The 20,327-nt window shown below is 52.7% G+C and overlaps 2 protein-coding genes across 3 annotated transcripts in view; one reads left to right on the top strand and one right to left on the bottom strand.

The window, feature by feature from the left end:
* Positions 1 to 4,912: 4,912 nt before the first annotated feature.
* On the bottom strand, positions 4,913 to 20,036 carry Acap3 (ArfGAP with coiled-coil, ankyrin repeat and PH domains 3). Its single transcript, XM_059255569.1, has 24 exons — positions 19,322 to 20,036; positions 15,552 to 15,609; positions 14,865 to 14,984; positions 14,593 to 14,646; positions 13,509 to 13,567; positions 12,820 to 13,003; positions 12,429 to 12,473; positions 12,247 to 12,342; positions 12,070 to 12,144; positions 11,286 to 11,297; positions 10,526 to 10,638; positions 10,385 to 10,436; positions 10,074 to 10,174; positions 9,890 to 10,001; positions 9,447 to 9,655; positions 9,288 to 9,357; positions 9,084 to 9,178; positions 8,806 to 9,008; positions 8,462 to 8,569; positions 7,279 to 7,377; positions 6,972 to 7,192; positions 6,683 to 6,792; positions 6,498 to 6,608; positions 4,913 to 6,404 (listed from the first exon to the last, which is right to left on the bottom strand). The coding sequence occupies exons 1-24, from the start codon at positions 19,366 to 19,368 to the stop codon at positions 6,257 to 6,259; spliced, it is 2,502 nt and encodes an 833-aa protein (XP_059111552.1). The 5' UTR covers positions 19,369 to 20,036; the 3' UTR covers positions 4,913 to 6,256.
* The window catches only part of Pusl1 (pseudouridine synthase like 1), a 4,286-nt gene continuing 3,171 nt past the window's right edge, over positions 19,213 to 20,327 (top strand). The window contains exon 1 of one of the 2 annotated variants that reach the window (XM_059255565.1): positions 19,213 to 20,188. In XM_059255565.1, coding sequence (XP_059111548.1) covers positions 20,112 to 20,188 — 77 coding nt within the window. In that variant the 5' untranslated portion in view covers positions 19,213 to 20,111. The remainder of the gene's footprint in view (positions 20,189 to 20,327) is intronic. The other variant, XM_059255566.1, reaches the window with a different exon arrangement.

Below are 20,327 nucleotides of genomic sequence, written 5' to 3'. Positions count from 1 at the left end.
GAACCTCAGAAAAACATTCCAGACAGTGTGTGGGGTGGCCCCCAGAGTATTTGGCACCACTGTGTGCTCAGGTGCAACAAACCACGAAGTGAATTGTGCATATTGACCACACCATAAATACATGGACCAGGCAAGAAAGAGGCCAGCAAGGTCCAATCTTTTATACACAAACATACAGCTAACATGGAACAGGGTTCTGGCTTCTTCTCTGTTCTGTGGCACTTGTTGACTGAGAGCTTGGTATGCACAGATGTACATGACTTCACATGCATTCTAAGTGCTGGCATTGCAGCCCCTGCCATGTATAGGGCCTCTGAAATCTGCATTTATCTGCCCCATGGCTCTCAAGATCTGTACTTCTTCATTTTCTTCTGTGCCAATGCCACCACCCACAGTACTATCTATCTGTCTTGTCTGTTCCTGACAAAACCTAATTAAGGCAGCATCCTGGGGGATGCTGCTCCTGAGTGCCCTGGGGGTGCTCTACTGGCAGCTTGTACTTCTATTAAAGCAATACTGGAACTACCCAGTCACCATGGCAGTGTCCATGCATGAGTGTAAACTCTTCCCATCTGTCACTCTATGTGACATGAATGCACATAGGTGAGGGTCTGGGTGTTGTCAGCCTTAGGTATGGGCTCCCCAACATTTATTTCAGCCTGAAATGTCTCCCTGGGTTTGGTCTCAGATGATACCTCATGATTTAATTTATCCTAATCCCTGTACCTAGTCAGGACTTCTCAGATCTCAGTGGCACTGCTAAAGGAACAACAGACATGACTAGGAGCCCATGGTTGAGGTGAAAGGGAACTTTATGGGTCAGTCTGAGCTGGGTTGCAATGATAGGGCACCTCAGGAGGAAGGATCAAGTAGAATTCCAGGTAAGGAGTGGATATGAGCCTGCCAGAAGGGCATGCAGCCCTGGAAATGGCCAGGCTAGGGACTTGAGCTCAACTCTGAAGTTATGAGAGTACGCAGGCCCAGCTCCTAAAAACGCTTCTTTCTGGGGTTCAGAAGGGGGACGGACTACTGTCGTTGCTGGACACACAGGGATGCTGAAGTCACATAGTGCTGGATCGCCCTGTTCTGTGTCATAGGGAACCCTACAACAATCTACCCAGGAATACTGGCCCTGCCTCCAGGCCAAATGTCATGCGCCAACATCTGGAAGCACTTGATGCATTTTCCTGGGAGAGCATCTATGCTCTCTACAAGTTCAAATTTATTGAAGGCTGGGACACCCCCTTTTATGAAATCCCCAGCCATAAATCCACTTCTAGCTGGATCATGGGATTCATTTGCACCATTTGAGTCATCTGGACATCCAAAATGGACTTTAGACCAGCAAGTTCTGGGACTCAAGGAGGTGAGGGTACTTGTGTGCTGCTGTGCTTCAGAAGGCTTTTCTAGCAGGGAGAGATAATGGGCTGTGCCTGACCTGACCCTGTGTCCTCTCAGCAAAATAGTATTGGTGGCAACTGCTTCTATTGTGCCTACTCCTCAGCTGTGCCAGCTGCTCAGGAATGATATCACTTCCACTACATGGACATCTTGGCCCTACTCCTCACTGTCTGGGAGGATAGTCACCAAAGTCCTGGTGACCACTTTGTCTTGTCCTGTCACTATGACAGTGAGGGGTAAGCAGGGTAGGACTGGTGGGCTGCTCCCCTTTATCCCACCAGCAAAGTGGTTTTATCCTGGGGTTCATCTGGTAAAAAGCCAGGAGTTAGCTGCCCAAGGCTGGCTACAAACAACTCCCTGCACAATAGATAGGCCGTGCCCCCTCAAGGCATACATGACAGGGTAGAAGGTGACAAGTATCTAAGCATGGCCTTGGGTTTCTGGCACATCCAGAAGTTCTACCATGGGACCTATGGTAACTGCTATACCTTTAAGGGTGTCTGGGTTGCACAGAGTCCTGGCATCACCAATGGTGAAGGCTAATCCTCAGCAGGCATCTGGACATGAATATAAAGTGGGTTGGGCAGGTAGCCTCAACATCTCTTCCTTGGCTTCCCCAGGGATCAGCCTAGTCCTCAAGGCTAAAAGGCAAGATCATCTCCCTCTTTTGTCCTTGGAGGCTGGACTCAAGGTCATGGTTCATAGGTATGACCACACACCCTTCTAGAAAACAGTGGCTTTAGCTTCTGACCAAGGACTCAGAATACCATTGGAATTCTAGAAGTAAGCAGGGCTATTGGGCTTCTTGTCCAACCCAGGCATTGAGGTAGGGCAGGGCCTCAAGATGCAGTGAGCAGAATTGAAATTCCTTTTCCCCAAGACAAGGTGCCTTCCCTTGGAAGTCCCTATGGATGGCCTCTACATTGATGGTGCTAAGGGCATGGATACAGGACTGCTGTATAACACCCCAAACACCAACCATGTGTAGGCGGGACTCTCAGCTTAAGTCCTTGCTGTCTCTTCAGGTATGCCTGGTGTCGTGCTTCTAACAGCTTATGGTGGAAATCTGCTCCAGCTGGAGCCCAGTTCTGCAGTCACAAATGACACCCAGCCTGTGGTGTCATCTCCTTTGGGATTGCTGGGGGTCTCTAAGGCAGTCACTCCTAATGCGCCTTCTCCACAACTCCTCAGGTCACGGCTTCTACCGATTCTACCAGGACCTGGAAACGCATCAGCTTTCTTGTCTTTCCTACTGCCCCAGCCCTTGCAAGCAAGAGGGGACAATAGGGTTGGGAGTCAGGCATCAGTTCCCCCAGAGAGCACTACAGGATGACTGGTGGTCCTGTCTCTCCCAGGGTGCCTTTGTACAAATTCTTTGCAAGGACCTCCAGGTAGCCTTCAGCCAAGTCTACTGTGAGTCTCACAGAGCAGGTGGAAGTGGACCAGTCAATGTCTCTGGTGCTCCTCACATCCCACTGTACTATTGGGGTAGGGAGAGTGTAGCCATGCAAGCCCCTGTGCAAGACTGGATCATGGCTATGCTTAGAAAGTAAAACCCATGGAGCTCAAGCTGGAGCAGGAGCCAGAGGTGGGTACACCCCCAGGGACACATCCTGTCTCTCCTCTGCCAACCCCCTTATACTTCTGTCCCTCCCCTAGAAGCAATGTGGCCAAGATGAAAATTCTAAATCAGGAGCTTAACTACCATATTGTGGGTGAGGCAACAGTATACTCTGAGGAGTGGTTAGAGAGATGCTGGGCTAAGTGTTGGAAATAGAGCCTATGGCTAACCACTCACCTTTCCTGAGATGGCTGGGTAAAGGCAGACCCCCACAGTCCTGTACACAGGTGGGGTACAAGAGGCCGTACTGGACTTCTTGCCTGTCTACCTACAGGTTCCACAGCTGTTGTGCCACGAGCAGCCTCTGGAGACTGTGGTTTGGCTCTTCTATCCTGTCTATGCTGGAGCTGCTACTGGATGTCACTACCCTTGCCCTGCTGCTGCTGGGTTTTCACTGTCTCTGCTGGGGGAAGGTGTCCTGGCTGGGAGTCAATACTGCTTCAGGGCAGTCCCATACCACATCAGAGGCCAGCCAGAGCCCTCCACCCCAAGCTTCAGGGGATGATGCTAGAGGTCCAGCAGGAGATAACTCCACACAGATACTCCCAGGGTCTTTGGAGGAAGTTTCAATGTAAGAATTGGGCTGAACTCCAGGCCCTTGAGATTTTGTTTGCTTGTTTGTTTTTCAAGAGAGGGTTTCTTTGTAGTCCTGGCTATCCTGGTACTTATTCTGTGTAGACCAAGCTGGCCTCGAACTCAGTGATCCTCCTGTCTCTGCCTCCCAAGTGCTAGGATTAAAGGTGTGTGCTGCCATTGCCCGGCTGTTTGGTTTTGTTGTTGTTGTTTTTGTTTGTTTGTTTGTTTGTTTGGTTTTTGTTTTTGTTTTTTTTTTTTTTTTTTTTGAGAGAGGGTTTCTCTGTGTAGTCCTGGAGCTTGCTATATAGACCAGACTGGCCTCAAACTCAGAGATCCACCTGCCTCTGCCTCCAAAGTACTGGGATTAAAGGCATGCACCACCATCCCTGGCACTCCCTTGAGATCTTGACAACTGAAGTAACCCCAATAGGTCCCTCAGCCTAATGTTGGGAGCTGTAGTAGCAGTGGGCTCCCTAGTTGCCCAGAGCGTGCCAGACTAGCTATTTGAGAGCCCAGAAAGCAGTACCAACCATCTGACCCATGCAGAAACCAAGTATATCCAACACACCAGGGACTCTCTACCCACCTATCCCACCAGGTAGTGGCCTCTTGGGTTGAGTGGGATCCCAAAACATGGCTGAGAAGTATCCTGGGACTCTCTAGACTCCTGAACTCTAATCTGTTTGGTTATTACATTTATCTGTGCATGTTTCTGACACATGTCTATACATACATACACACACACACACACACACACACACACACACACACATATATACATACACATATCTGACAGACCCTATACTGGCTTTAAGGCAGTCTCTAGGTAAGCAGGAATAAAAGTAAATCTAAGCCAAGACATCTACTGACCTTGGGCTGCTCTACAATAAAATCAGTCATTCCATCTGCTGTCTTGCACATATATGTGTCTCCCCAATCACCTACATCAGGGTGATTTGCAAACCTCAGAATGTACCTCAATGACACCTTGAAACAGAACATAGCAAACACATTATAGTTAAGGGACACTGGATACAGATCAGGGACGCCAGCCCCAGCTCTTCTCACTGTGTTCCTCCTTATTCCTATCAAGGGATACAGTCTAATTCAGAGAAAGGCATAGAGGAGAGGACAGGGAACAGGGGCTAAGGGTGTCAGGTGTCAGTTTTTCTGAAAGCATCAGGCCCCTGGTGGCTGGGTTATATCCTCTTGGGAAGGGACAATGTTGGGACTCTGCTTCAGGCTGCTCCCAGACAAACCTTCAGCTGAGACAGAGCCAAGCAAGGCTTGATACAGCAATGAGCAGGCAGTGGATGCAAGCGGCAGAGGTTTATTAAGTGAGAGTGATCAGAGCAGGAAGGAGTGGGGTCCTGCCAGCCCAAAGGTGGCAGGGTAGGTGGTGGGCAGAGCTCAAGCAGGAGGAAGAAGCCGATTCTGCTCTTTAGAGCCACAGCCATCAAGCAAGGGAGTCAGAGGCCCTGATCCAGTGCCTACCTTACTGCCCATGGGGGCTCCCAGGGCAGTGTTTGCATAGTGATCAGCTGAGTGCCCTTGACCTAACCAAGGGCTCCATGGTATGCAGAGGGGCCCAGCCTCTATCCTGGAACTCCTTCAGAAAAAGGGAAGTTGAAGGCATTGGTGGGCCCCCCAAATAAGGGACCACTGGACCTATCAGAGGCCCAGCCCAAGGAGTGAAGCTTGGGGGCAGGGCAAGGGAGATCTATGTGGGCCTCCCCAGCAGCAGGAAGAGCTGAGATCAGGATGGTCCTTGAGAGTCCACAGAAAAAAGACGCAGACAAAGTCAGAATGAGGTCGTTGTAGAAAATCCTCTCAGTCAGTAACAAAGAACATTGGGCACAAGGTGGAAAGTGCCAGTTGCTTTAGGCATGGGCTCTGGCCCAGGTAAACCAGACAGTGCCTCTGGAGAAGGCAGGGATGGATTTAGCCCCTCAGGCACCAGGACCCAAGTGGCCAGCCACATGGCCTTGGGACGCCTGCGTCCAGCCTGGGTGGAAGGCCTGGGCCAGAGTTCCACCTCCCAGCACCTTCAAAGCCCAACCTGGATGCTGGGGTCACTGAGCGAGGTACTCAGGTTGATTCCCTGGGTGGGCTGCCACTCCTGCCAGGGAAGGTGCTGGTGGCCAGCCACCAGCCCCAGGCTGGAGGAAGGGCTCTGGGGGTATGTAGGAAGGACCTAACTAGCAGGTCAGTGTTCTGGGGCAGTAAACATAGGGGCACAAGGTGAAATAGGCCCTGAGGGCAGAGGGGTACAAGGTGACATGGACCTCAAGAGTGGTTTGTGCCATGGACAGCCCAGACCCCTGAAGAAAGGACCACCTGAAGACAGAGGTTCCCCAGGTGAAATGAGGGGCAACAGGTGATGCAGCACCCCCCATCCCCCAAATGTGGGGCTTCAAGAGATTCAGTGCTTGGGTCCCTGTCCTCTGGCTGAGCATTAAAGTAGCCAGAAGGAGGGGAGAGCAAGAGAGTGGGGACTCCAGAAATGCCAAGGTCCTGGGCTGTCGGGATGGGCCACAGCTGTCACAGGCAGGGCTGTGGCTAGATGAGGGGCTAGGATCTTCAGGGACATGCAGGATTTCTGGGCCGGGTAGGCTGGGGTCAGGGCAGGGGTCCCTCAGCTGCCCGGCCTGCCAGGCCCTAGCTTTCCTCCAGGTGGAGGCCAATGAACTCCTGGATGCACCTGCGGTACTGCAGCTCTGTAGGACTGCTGCCCGGCAACGGGCCTGGCTGGCCAGGGGATGCCTCAGCTTCTCTCATCTCCTCAGCCATGCGGGCCAGGCGAAGCCTGGGGGTGGGGAACAGTGTGAGGTGACTCTGTCCCCACTCAGTCACTGTCCCTTTTACAGTGACTACGTCCCCAGGGCCCTGCCTGACTCACAATGTGACAATGTCAGCATTCGCTGCTTGAATGGCGATGGTCAATGGATCCTGCTGCTCCTGGTCCAGGGCATGCTGGTCAGCCCCCCGCTTCAGGAATAGACAGACCTGGCTGTGGGTGGAGGGGCATATTGAGATGGCTCGAAGGTGAGGGGATGGTAGCAAAAGAGATACCATAGAACTCACCCAGTGTGGCCCAAGAGTGTAGCATGGTGCAAGGGTGCCCGGCCAAGGCTATCTCTTTGGTTCACATCAGCTCCATTTTGCAGAAGGAACTCACAGACAATCAAGGAACCCTACAGATCCAAAGAAATCAGACTGAACCAGGAAAGGACACTGGCAGGCCTGTGCACCCTGACCTCCTGCTATGAGCACCCCCAAAACAGGATCAAGCCTGTCTCTATCTAGAACAATAGAATGCACTTGTAGGTATGCAGTCTTGTGTGTAGAAGTCAGGTGTCCCGCCTATGCTCACCCCTAGCACAGCCTGCACCAGTGGTGTCTTGCCCTCATCTGCTGCATCAGCCCAGTTGACTTCAGCTCCATGGGCCAGTGCTGCAGCCAGTGCAGGGAGGTCACGGGTACGTGCTGCTTGGTGTGCCAGTAGCCCAGGATGCAGCTCGCGTACATCTGCCAGGCTCCAGGCCTCAGCTTCTCCATCTACCTCACTGCTGGACTCCTCGGACTCAGCACCCTCTGTAGGAGGGTGAAGGATAGGGAGCTGAAACCCTCAAGGGTGTTGAGATGACGGGCTACATGGAGGCAGAAAGGCACACACCCACCTTCCTCAGTGACACTGTCCACCACAGAGCCTGTGCCAAAGGCCAGAACATCTGAACTGCCATCAGAGCTACCTCCAAGACCACTGTCACTGCTTAGACCTGTGGGACCACAGGAAAGGGAATCTTTAGCACTGGGGGTTCCAGAACACTGGAGGAAAGCTGGAGCCCGACACACCCTTTAGCAGATTCTCCCCTTCAGGAGCAGGATTAGCCCTTATTAGGGAACACCATGGAGTGCTGCCCAGGCTAAAAGGAAAGGAGAGAAAAATCAAACAATAGCTCAGAGGGACTCGGGGGTGGGGTGGGAGGAGGACAGCCTCCCTGCCCAGTACAACCCAGAGTGCCCCCTCCCAGCCCTCTAGGCTTTAAGGTCTTCACCCTGAAGTCACAGCCCAGGCAGCAAGGGAAGGAGCCGTAGAGCCTGGCTTAGGGTGGGTACTACAGCGCCCTCTGCTGTCACCATTCAATCTCATTAGTTCAGGGTTACTCGCAATTGCTCCCTACCTACATCAACACCTGTGTGTGCACACGATCCACACTTCACACATTACACCTTTTTTTTTTTTTTCCAGAGAGAGTCTTACAAATGTACCCAGGCTGACCTTGAATTCACTATGTAACACAGGATGGCCTTAAATGCATTACAATTCTGTCTCTGCCTGTGAGTGCTGAGGTTATAGGTGTAAACCACCATGCCCTGGTTTCTACATATTACTCTTGACAGTTGTGTGCTCAGCCTCAAGTTGGTGGTCAAGATAACTCTAGCCCAGTGGTTCTCAATCTTCCTAATGCTGCCACCCTATAATACAGTTCTTCATATTGTGGTGATCCCCAACCATAAAATTATTTTTTTAATTTCATAATTATAATTTTGCTACTGTTATGAATCGTAATGTAAATATCTGATATGTAGGATATCTGATATGCAACCCCAAAAGCGGTCAAGACCCACAGGTTGAGAACTGCTGCTCTAGCCCCTCTGGATGTTTTTCCAGTCTTAACCCTTTTGTGGCATCACCACTCTGTCCCAGTCTCTTCTTCAAGTTCTTGAGCAAGTTTTATCCACCTTGTCCACTCTCCAGAGCAGCCTCAACTGTTCCTCTCACGTTACTTTGGCTGATGATGGGGTATGGCTCTTGAGGGAGAGAGAGAGCATGGGAAGGGAATCTGTCCCAACACTCACTGCGTGGACCAGCCCCAGCAGCCCCTGCATCAAAGTAAGAGAAGAGGGAGTCCAGCTCATCAGGGCAGAAGAGGGAGTCTCGGCGGAACTTGCGCTCCACAGTGCCAGCTGCAAGGAATAAGACACATGTTCAGATGATGAAACTGAGATCTGAGATGGGGAATGCCTCAGGTCATTTAGAGACAGTCAGAACTCCAAGGTGCTCCTGTAAAGCCCCACCTCCAGCCTACCCAACCCCACTATAACACTGAGGGTTTGGTGGCTCCTCCCAGGGCTGCACTGAGCCTGTCCCCAAACCTGCCCAAGTACATGAGCACAGGTGCAGCTGCTGGCAGCCCTCCCACCTGAGGACAAAGCAGCGATGGAGGGCAGGACAGGCTCAAGCCGGACCTTGCGGCGGGCAGTAGGGGCGTGGGGGGAGCTGAGAGGGCGCTGGCACTTCTGTGCCCTCCAGCGTCTTGGGGCTTCCCGGACTGGTGCAGAGGTCAACTTCCGCAGAAACTTCTTTTCAACGTATTTGTCCTTGATCCATGCTTCTTTGTCCTGCCTGGACCAGAGGTGAACATGAGACTACATCCATAGGCTGGGGCCCCCATGGCCAAGTTGGCTGTCCCCACCTCACCTGGAACTACTGGCTGTGGGTTTTCTAATGCCTGGGCCCTCACACTGGGCCTCATAGATCTGGTTCATGGTGCTATTTCCAAGCTCACACATCAGCTGTGGGGTGCAGTGTATATGGATGTTAGTCCAAGTTCAGAGACCTAAATCCCACCCTTGCCTCCTCAGGGCTCCAATGAGCTTCATCTTCAAGAGCCCTTTCACACACCTTTAGCAGCTCTGGCTCCCAGGAATCCAGTGTCAGGGACCGTACCTTGGAGCAGTGAACACCCAAGCTCCTGGACAGAAAGGGGACAGAGATGGGCAAAGGTATGACTCTACCCAGAACCTCGGCTAGCCCTGTCTAGCCAGAGTCAAGAAGGACTACCTGTGGATGCCTGAGCACTCAATACAGAGCAGCACACCCAGGTTGATGCTGGCCCAGCGAGGATCTGGCTGGCCACAGTCGCCACACTGGCTGTTGCCAGCCACACTCTGCACACGCTGCAGCACGCTCTCGCCCTTGACTCCACGTTCCCGAGAGTCCGTGGTGGAATCAATGCTACTTGTTGACGGTGACGCTGTGCAGTCCAGCCTCTGGTGAATGGTGTGAGGAGGCACTCAGCCCTTCAGGAGCTTGTCTCAACTCCCCAGAAGATCCCCAGTTAGAAGAGTCAGCACAGACTGGGCCCCTTAAACACAAATCTGCATGCATGTGCACATGCAAACACGACACATACACACATGCACACACAAGCTACACAAGCATGAATGTGGCCTGGAGGAGCGGTTTCGGGAGTACATAGATACACTCATGTGGAAGCAGCACACCTCACTATAGCAGCTGTCTGGACTTTCCCGGTAAGCAGAGGCAATGCTAGCCTGCACAGCTTGAACCCAAGCCTGTCTCAGCTTCTCAGAGTCAGCCTGCAGCATACAGCTCCTGTAGGAAGGGGCTGGTCAGACTGGGTAAGCAGGGCTTTCCCCAACCCTTCCTGGGGCTGGGCCTCCTCACTTGGTAGGTGACACAACTTCAAAGCAGAACCTCCGTTCAATGTCCTCACATGGCTTCACAGAGCATAGACGTAGGTCATCTACCACCACAGTCAGTGCATCCTGTTGGCAGTACAAGCTTACCACTCTCATACCCATTTTCTCCTTTATCTTAGACTCAAGCAATGTGTTTCTAACTCTCAGCTCCCCTGACCTTTTGCACTTTGGTGCCTGTCTGTGTCCTCAGCCCTGTGCCAACATCCACTAAGCAGCCCGACCCATAGTCTAGATGGAGAGGAGTCTGGCCAAAGGTGACCCTGTCCCCCAGCACACCTTGAGTTTCTTCTGGTAGACCAGCTGGCTGTTCTGAATGGAGAACCATCGTCTGGGTGAGGAAAAATGGGAGACAAGAGGTCAGGCAGGGCTAGCTCCACATTCACTCTGCCCTCAGCCCTGCCTAAGGAAGGCCCTTACCGGTTCCATGTCTTGAAGGCATTGCTGGCTCTCTTAAAGAGGTAGCCCTCCATTACCACGCCACTTGGTGCATCCACATCAAACTCCACTTTTGGCTCATCATAGGAGAAGTCCTAAGAATAGAGCTGGCCCTTGGGGAGTGCCCATCCTTGAAGAATCCCATCCCCTCTCAGGCTCATCCCAAACAAAAGCTAAGGTGAGGCACATGCTCAGGGAACCTCTGCCCATCACAACAATTTCCTACCCAAGCAAGGCCCTTTGTCTAAAGACCGTATGGGAAGATCCCTTGTGTTCACAGCTGGTCCTGAGTACTCTAGCCCCCACTACTAGGCTTGCAGGAATAAGCAGGCTATGATCAGGAAGGAAGCTGCACTCCCTGTCTGCCCCCGCCCCATCCTGAGTGCTTCATGCACTTCGCCAGCTGGGCCTTCTCCAGCTGCCTGACAGAGCTCCATTCAGAAGCCAGAGAGCCTTGGGTGTCTTGTGTGTCCTGTTGTGTGACAGGCCAGGCCAGTAGAGGGAAGAAGGCCTTACCACCTGCTCTCAGCCTGAGCAGGGGAAGGAAGACACAGCTGCCACCACTCCTGTAGGGGGACTGGTCAGATTCATCTTGCTGGTGCTACCAACTAGCTGGCCTACAGGTTCCTCCCAAAGGGCAGCAGGAGCACTGAAGTAGGGAGGTGTCATCAGTGCTTAAACACCCCAGAAAAAGAGCATCTGAATAGCCCCATGTGTATACCCCAGAGTGCAGCTCTCTTACCTGTAGCAGTGTCTGAGGCCCAAGCAGGAGGGAGGGGAAAAGAGAAAGAGAGCCAGTGAATGATGACTCTGCTCCCAAACACTGCCAGGTTCTTTTATCCTACCTGCAGCCAATCTCTGCCCTGGGCGGGGAGTGGGGAGAGTGGATGGGACCACTGTCCAGCAGTTGAGCAAAGGCTCCAGAAGGAGCCCATGACTAGTCATAGAGGCACCCACAGCCTCTAAGGCAGTGGTTCTCAACCTGTGGGTCATTACCCCTTTGGAGGTTGTAGATTAGATATTCTGCATATCCAATATTTACATTACAATTTATAACAGTAGCAAAATTACAGTTATGAAGTAGCAACAAAATAATTTTATGGTTGAGGGTCAACCATAAACATGAGGAATTGTATTAAAGGGTCACAGTATTAGGAAGGTTGAGAATCGCTGTTCTAAAGGAATGAGGTTCCAGGTCCCAGGTCCCAGCTCCAGGCCTTCCATATATTAGGCTCACTGTATCAGAGTCAGCCTGCAGCATACAGCTTCTGTGGCGAGGGGCTGGTCAGCCTGGGTAAGCACAGCTTTCCTCAACTTAAAGATGAGGCCCCTCCCTTTCCTGCAGATTCAGATGACAACTGTTGCAAGGCCTAATGGGTAATAAGTGGACAATCTTGAGAAGAAGGGCAGAGTTTGTGGGTGTGTTTACTGGAGCCCCAGATCAGAGTTGCGGAGTGGTGATGAGGGAGTAATGGCCTTTAATGATATTCTCGCATATTCCGGGAGATGGGGCTGCAGGGCCTCACCCGTTGCTGGATGGCAGCATGCTTGCGTTCCATCTCACGCTTTTCCACTGCAGAGTCAATCACAAGCTGGTCCAGCTGTGGGGAGGGTATCACAGGAAAGCAGTAGACCCCTTCCCAATACCTTAACCAGGAGCCCCCACTGAAGGCTCAATCGTCAAGCCGCTCCTGTAGACTCACCTCAGCTGCCAGCTTCTTCATGTAGGGGTCCAGCTGGTGTAGAAGGCTGTAACCCTGCTGGAAGAAGCTGTACTGGGCATGCATGAAGGACAGCATCTGTAGGTGAAGAGTAGAGCCCAAGTGAGGCTCAGCTCCCATTGTTCAAACTATACTCATAGGTACCTCCCAACACAAGCACTCACAGAATCTAAGATCTCAAACTTCTTCTTGGCCTGGAGGACATTGATCTGCCAGAGGAAGAGATAACAGATGGGGTGTCAGAGCCCAGAAGCTCATAGCCTAAACTTTTCCAGAATCCACTTGGACTGCTTATAATACTAAAACCCTCAGGTAGTTTTCAGGTCTCTGTATAGTATTAGCTTCATCCTCCCCTGGATCCAGTCTTTCCCCTTGTCTAAATATGAGGTCATATCTGGATGAAACCAAGAATTCTCATCCTTGCCCATATCCCTAGAGGCTTCCAGTATAAGATCAAGACATCCACCCCCCTACTGCTTACCCTACCTCCAGGCCTTTGCAGAGTATCATCTCTACCCATTGGAGAAGACACATCTCTACTGCCCCACAACTAACCTGGAGCACATAGTCCAGTGCCAAGTGGCGGAAGCACTTCCGGGTGAGAGTGAGGGCACCCGTGGCCTCCTCTACTTCATGGGGTCGGTGCCTTGGGGCTTGGGCATTCCTCACCAAGGACAACTCCATGTCCTCCCGCACTTTGTCAAACTGCTTCTTTGTCTCTTTGAACTTCCGCACATCCCTGAGTGCCAGCCATGTAAGGTGCCAAGAGTCAGAGGTCAGAAAAGAGTGAGCACACAGAGGTTCCAGACAGCCTGGGATCTCTCACCTTCTCTCTTGCCACACATCCCCCACTGGCTCCTGAGAATCCTGGACTCTACCTAACTTTTTCCTCCCTCTTCTCTGTTCTAGGATTTGCCAACCCTTCACCAGCTTACTCTACATCTGTCCAGCCTAGACCCCAGCCTTATCCCTGACTCCAGATCCATGTGCCAAATGTCAGCCTGCATCTCCTCTAGGGTATGAGGATAAACTACAACTCTTGCTAACTCCTGCTTCCTCCACCCTGCCCAGTCTATCCCACGTCCTAGCCTTTGCCTCATTGGTTGAACCTCAGAGGGCGAAGAACTCTCACAGCCTGAAGCCTTGGCCAAGGACCTGCTGCCCCTTTTATCCTGAAGATGGAACATGGAATTCAGCTTCTATCACAGCATTTGGCTATAGGGCTGGGGGCTCTGGTCACTCACTCTTTGACAAAGTTGTGGAGCTGCTGCCGCACCGATCTCTGGGCCTGGTCAAACAGGATCTGGTACAGAGGCAGGGTGGAGTATATTAGGGTCACTACTGACAGGACAACGGCAAAGTCCAATCCCCTACCAGATGAGAACTGGGATCCCTGCCCATCTCTTCCTGAGCCCCAGCTCTCTACAAAGAACACTAACTACAGAGCCTGTCATGTACCAAGGAAGCCTCTTGTGGGCCAGGGGTAACAGCTGTAGCCACCTGCTCATCTTCCCACCTGGCTCTTAGCCAGTCTGGAGGTCAATATGATGGCAGGCAGGCCTCTAAACTCTACCCTTAACATCTACATTGGCTATCTAAGGCTGAATACCAGCAACAAGAAGGATTCAGTCAGAGTAGAGAGCTCTGGTAGGGCCTGGACTGGGGAAGGTGGAAGGTGATTGCTGGAAACTGGTTTCACATCACCTTCCACACATACTCCTGACCCACAGTGACACATGGAGGAGGCCAAGCAGGGGTAGATAGACAGATGGCAGCTGCCAAGATGAGCCATCCCAAGCTGGTTTATTTCTGAGCTTCCCCTGGTCTGGCCAAGTAGGGGCCCCTCGTTTAGTCTGGGACTCTGATTCCCAGGCAATGGTCTCCCCGACTCCACTGAGACTTAGCTTGTTCTTTGTGTCTATGCACATCAGTGCTGGGGCCTTATGAGGCTACCAAGGCCTGCCCAGAAGGCAGTGAGGCTGTCACACAGAAATAAATTGGCCTAGAGGGGAAAGCTCTGCCCAGCAAGACACTGCTGCCCCCAGGTGTGAGCTGTGTGCTGCCTCCTCTGCCCTAGGATTTAGTCTGGCCATAACCCGGGACACGGCAGCTCCCCCTGAAAACATCTCTCACATTGCACTAACTCACAGATTTGGAGTGGCTACCATTTCTATAGATTAAAGAAGCAGAACACGGCCTTTCTTACTCATGGCTACCAGTTCAGCTACCTAAGAACCAGTCAGCTTTGCTCTGGTCTAGGTAGGACCTTTAGGAGACATGGTGTGGAATCAGATGGAAGTAGAGACCCCATATGCCCCATGGGCTTACCGTGTGATAGTTGACCATCTCCTGCAGGCTGTCTCCAAACCTCTGCAGGCATTCCTGAAGAAAAGCATGGGGAAGACCACACTGGGATGAGCAGTGGGGCTGAGGCCATACTGGCCCTGTGGGTAGTGTCTCCTTCAAGTCCATAAAGACTCCTCCCTGCCCACAGGTTAGGGTTAGGTGTACAGAAGCAGAGTGCAGACGCCCAATGTTTATGATCTAGACACCCTTTAGGGGGCTTTCTCCCTTCCCCTACCACCACATTGGCCCCTCACCGAAATGACAGTGTCACCCTGGCACTGCTGGGACAGATCTCGGACGCCACTCACAAAGAGTCTGTTGGTGGTAACATAGGCTTTGCCAGCTTCAATCATGCCACTGCACAGTTTGACCAGCTGAAAGTGGGACAGAGTGGGCAAAATGAGGGCTGGACAGTTTCTCTAAGCTGGTAACTTAGATCTGCCACAAGGCCAGGCCATAAAAGATACACTTCCAGCCAGGAGCAGCCAGAATTCAACTCAGGCCCATTAGCATCCAGACATAGTTGCCCCCTTTCAGTTCAGGACTAGGGACAGACTATAATATCTGCCTGGTATTCAGAGGATCATCTGGAAGGAGAGGTTAGTGCCATCTGAGCCTCAGCTCTGGACTGAAGGGCTGGCAGGACAGAGAAACCTCAAGCAGAGGACACAGGGCTAGAGTGTGAGTATGGCCCCACAGGGTCAGAGGGCCAGACAGCACATAGTCCCTGCCTCCCCTGGCTCTGAAGCCTGCTCCCTCTCCCCTTCCATACCCTTATCCTTGGCCCCTACCCCAGTCATACTAGGTACAGCAAGTACAACAGCTGTTTCCTATCCAATAGGCATCTCTGACATAGGCAGATATACTTAGAGTCATCCCATAGTTCCAGACTGGGCTAAGAAATGCTGGGCCTTTTATGTACCACCAGGTCTGTCTCTTACCTTGTCAAGTTTAGCCTCGATCTCAACCACATCAGTTTCTACCTCATCAATGGTTGCCCTACAACAAGAATTGGGCTGTTAGATCAGCTGGAGTTCCATCTCCTGTTGCATCTCCCCAGGACTTTTGCTGCCAGATGGGGGATCCAAGAAACTGAGGCTGAGAGAGGCAAGCACCCTGGACATAACTAGGACCCAGGCTCAGCACTTTGGAGCTACTCAGAGCCCCCCAGACAGGCTGAAGCCACTTAGCTATATCATATTATCATATGAGCTATTATGCATCTCTCTCTCTCTCTCACACACACACACACACACACTCACCCTATAGTGTAGCTATGCTCTATGAACACAAGTTTAAGCAAGTCCTTAGAACCTAAGCATAATAACGCTGAAGTCTCATGCTATGATGTTGGTGCCCATGACAGTCTTCTCTGGGGGTCAAAGTTGAACTTGGACCCCCATTTGGACAGCCTCTCCTCAACTGAAAAGAGTCTGTCTTTCACTTCTTTGCCCCAACTTCAGGCCACTTTGGCCTACAGCTAAATGACACTAAAGAAGGCTTGTTATGAACCAACAGCTAAGGGACAATGCCTCAAAGCAGTGAGAAAAGGACCTCCATCTCCCTTGACCTCAAGACTCCCTCTAGCTCAGTCCAGCCAGGAGAGATGGGTGTCTTTAGAGCCCATCCTTAACAATCCAGCCTGATAAAGAAGATGCCCTGGGGAGGGAGGAGTTAATGATGACATCACCAGGAGAAGCCAGGGAGAATCCCGGAAGCCAAAGGCAGATGGACCAGGCACGTGACACCCGCCCCCCCAACTCCAACTTGGGAACAGGAAATAAGGAAATAAGGGCAGGCTCCCAGCAGTCCCCCACCTCACATAATCAGTTCAGCTGGTGAGCTACACCCATCTGGCTTGCATGGGAAGAGGCATCTTGGGAACATAATAGGCCAAGGGTTTAGGCAAACCTCTAGGAACAAATCTTGCACTGGCTGAGGGTAGGGTATCAGAGGGGAAGCCATCTAGTCCTGGCAGCTCCTCACCCCTTTCTGCCCTACTCTCTAGAAGGACAAGGAGAAAGATCTGTTTTAGGGTTTCTCCTGAGTAAAGGGCTTGAGAAAAACATGGGACATAGTTTAGTGTGTCCTCAATTATGTCCTGGGACTGAAATGGCCAGGCTGTCCTAGTCAGGACCCTCAAAGGTCCTGGCCATCAGCCTCATCCCTTCCTGAGGGCAAGGCACCATGAATCCTAAAGCAGAGAAGAGGCAGCAACAGAGCAGCAGCATCTGACTAAACCATTGGCAGCCATGCCTCTAAAGGATACCCCACAGCCTGCCCTGCTTGGGAAAAATGTCCTTTAGCTATGAGCCCAACACAGGCCACTACAGGAGGCTCTGGTCCAGAACTCTGGCCACTATGAGAGCCAGAAGTTCCCAGAACACAGATGTAACTATCTGCCTAGGAGAGCACTATTCAGGACTTCCCCAAGCAGGCCTGACAGCCCAGACAGCTGCAAGTGGAGCTGCAGCTGGCCAGGGAGCCAGGAACTGGGAGGGGCTGCACCAGGAGCTGACATATGTACTCACGGGGATGTGGGAACATGGTGGGCACTTAGTAGAGGCTCAGGGAGCCAGCACTCTGTCCTAGGAGTCTCTCAGCACTCCCTTCCTCAGCCAAGGACCTGAGGCATCCCCCTCCTGCCCTATGCTTGTCTTGTCAGCTAGGGACTTCCTCAGCAGCTTGGAGGTTGGGGAGGAGCCCCCTCACCAAAGCCATGACTCAGCGCTTAAAGCCCCACCCAGGGCAGGGCTTGCAGCCAAGGCTGGGCGGCTTCTCTTCCGGGGCTCCCCTACACCCCCACCCACAGCTTCAGGGACTATGAGACATTCCTAAGGCTGTCACAAGCCCTTATCCTAGGCCAGGAGCCCCAAAGCAAAACTCCCACCATTTCCAGGTTAGGGTCTAGGCTCCACCTCACTTCCACATCCTTCTGTCAGGCCCATGCTGCCCTAAAGGTTCTTGGCCAGAAAGATCAAGTTATAACCTCATTAACACCTTAGAGTGGACAAGGTACTCTTCAAACCCATTAAATCACAGCCCACCTCAAATCACTGAGCCAGGTTTCCATGACCCCAGAACCAAAGTCCAGAGAGTCATCCCCCACTCCAACACCCCCTCCCCCCACCAAGAGGCAATGTTAAGCCTAAGCAGCTGCCACACCTACTGCAGCCTACAAGTCCAACTGGCTGGCGGTAGCACAGAAGGCCCAGAAGTGAATGGATTTCTGCTTAGGCCCAAACCCCTCCACGAGGCAGAATGGAGCCAGAGCTTCTCAGAAAGGGATCAGAGGGAAGATAAGAGTGCTTCCTTGGCCGTGCTTCCGTCAAGCTTGGATGCAGAATTGTGGGATATCTGAGTCTCTCAGAGCACTCAATCATTCAACGATAGAAAACAGGAAAGCATAGATGACTGCCTCAAGTCCCCTGGCTACAATCAGCGAACACTCTTGGCTAACTCTAATGCTCCAAGGTTCCTAAGGTGTTTCTTGCTGACTCTCTTGCAAGGTGGTTTGAAAAGAGCTGGACTGGGGTAGGCCCCAGAGACCCAGCATGCATAGGTGGTTAAGCACACATGTGCAAAGGCATGATATAAGCTTATACATAAACATGAATGCATGCATGTAGTAGCACTGGGCACACAGACATGTGTTCCAGGGACATGGTGCACACATATGCATGGACATGTACACCCATGTTAAAACACACACCTGCATACATCAACATGTGTCTAGTAGCATGGCAAACATGGTTCATGAATCCACAGAGAGGTGGCACATGCCCATACGTGTGTGCACCCTCACTAGGCTATATGTATGCATCAAACACACCAACTCAGTATCACACTCACCTACACATTCTTATGCATGGTCTGGCACCTCCTCAAAGGAGGGGCAGAGTGGCAGAACATGTTCCCCTATGTCTATGCACATACAGAGGTAGGGGACCTCATGAAGGTGTGCAATTTCAAATGACACACAGGAGGTACTCCATTACTGTTTGCCAAATGTCACCCAATGAAACAGATGCATATCGGTGTGGGGCCATGTGGTTCACACAGATGTGCACGACTGTATATCCAGGAACAATAAAAGAAACAAACTCATAGGTGAACAAGGCCAGTACCCTCCCAACTAAACCTGACTTCCTCATCCCCACAGCCCCCACCTCTCCAGGCTCCTGGTCACTCATACCACCCTTCATTCTCACCAAGGTGCCCATCTCAGGGTCTGATGGCTCCAGCTGGCTGCACCTATACACTGCTCTGGACATATGGGCCAAGATAGAAACCAGGGACAGACGAAGCAGGGTGCCAGACAATCCTAGCCAGAACTGGACTACAGGGCCCAGGGGAAGCTCAGTACTTGTGGCATACGAAAGCACAAACACAAAGGAAAGTGGACAGCTCTAGAGGTGGCACTGAACGCAAATGCCCAGTAGTACACGGTTGCCCAAGGCAGTCCAAACACTCACCCCCGCGCGAGGTGATCAGTACAGGGGCGTCTTTTGTTCCGGTCCCCCGAGGCCGGAGGCGGAGCTGTGCGGCTTGAGGACCGCGACTCCGGCTCCGGCCGGTTTATCCAGGCCAGGTCTTCTGCATGGTCCAGGTGGACTCGGAGCGGTCCCGATGCTGGGCATCCCTTCCCCGCCCCCGGCACAAAGGCGGCTCCCCATCCCTGCTGGTGCCCTACCCCAGGCCCGCAGCACACCTGAAGCGCGGCGAGTCCTTGATGCATTCCTCGAACTCTACCGTCATGGCTGCGGCGAGCGACGCTCACTGGACCGAGGACCACGACGCGTCGAGCGGCATCCCCGGCCGGTAGATGGTCTGTCGCACCCGCACAGCGCTCCGCGCCCGCCCGCCTCGAAATGAGGCCGGCTCGCCGCTGCCCCGCCCCGCCTGTCACCGCTGGGGAGCGTCGCCAAAGTCTGCTGCCGCTAGCACCACCCGCTGTCACTTTCGGGGAGCGTCGCTAAATGCGCCGCTGCACTCCGTTGCCTGTCACTGCCCTCTGTCCTCAGCCACCAGGGTCAGGGAGCTGGGCCGGCCGCGGCAGTTGGGATCCCGAGTAGTTGACTCGGCTGCGATAAAGGGAAGGGCGCTGTTCTCCCACTTCAGGCATCCCTGCCATGGTTAAACTCAGGGAGTTTACAAAAAACATTTGGGAGCACTAGGTCAGAACGCGTAGACAGACACATTCTGGAAGAACGGGACGGCGGCGGGAAGATCGAGAGTGAAGGAGTGAAGGGGTGAACAAATTAAGGAGGACACTCTTGCGGAAACAACCCGTCACCGCGCCCTTGTGAGGCAGAGGACAGTGAGCCCAGTCGGGCCCAGAGGACAGCACTTCGCACCCGCTCCCTAAGCTTGGTCCCGCCTCCGTTTCTCGGTCCCTGCGGCCGGGCGGGGTGAGCGGAGTGAGTGCGCAGGCGCCGTTGCAGCTGGACAGGGCGGACCGCGGGCCACGTGCAACCACCCCGCCCTCCAGCTACTCCACCATGAGTTCCTGCGGGGCTGTGGGTTCTGTGCGTGCGCGATACCTTGTGTTCTTCCAGTACTTGGGCACTGACTTCAAGTACGTTTCCCCGCCATCACCTCCGGTTCCTCCACTCGGGCTCGCGGGAGGTCTGCAAGACGGCCAAGAGGGGCACGATCCCAGCCTGGACGTCCGGTCTCGGGATGCACAATTTTAAGAGTCTAGCAACACTGGTTTG

This window comes from Peromyscus eremicus, chromosome 2 (genome assembly GCF_949786415.1).
Source record: "Peromyscus eremicus chromosome 2, PerEre_H2_v1, whole genome shotgun sequence".
NCBI classification, from domain to species: Eukaryota; Metazoa; Chordata; class Mammalia; order Rodentia; family Cricetidae; genus Peromyscus; species Peromyscus eremicus.
The sequence above is the reverse complement of the archived record's forward strand: the minus strand, read 5'-3'. Positions and strand labels throughout refer to the sequence as shown.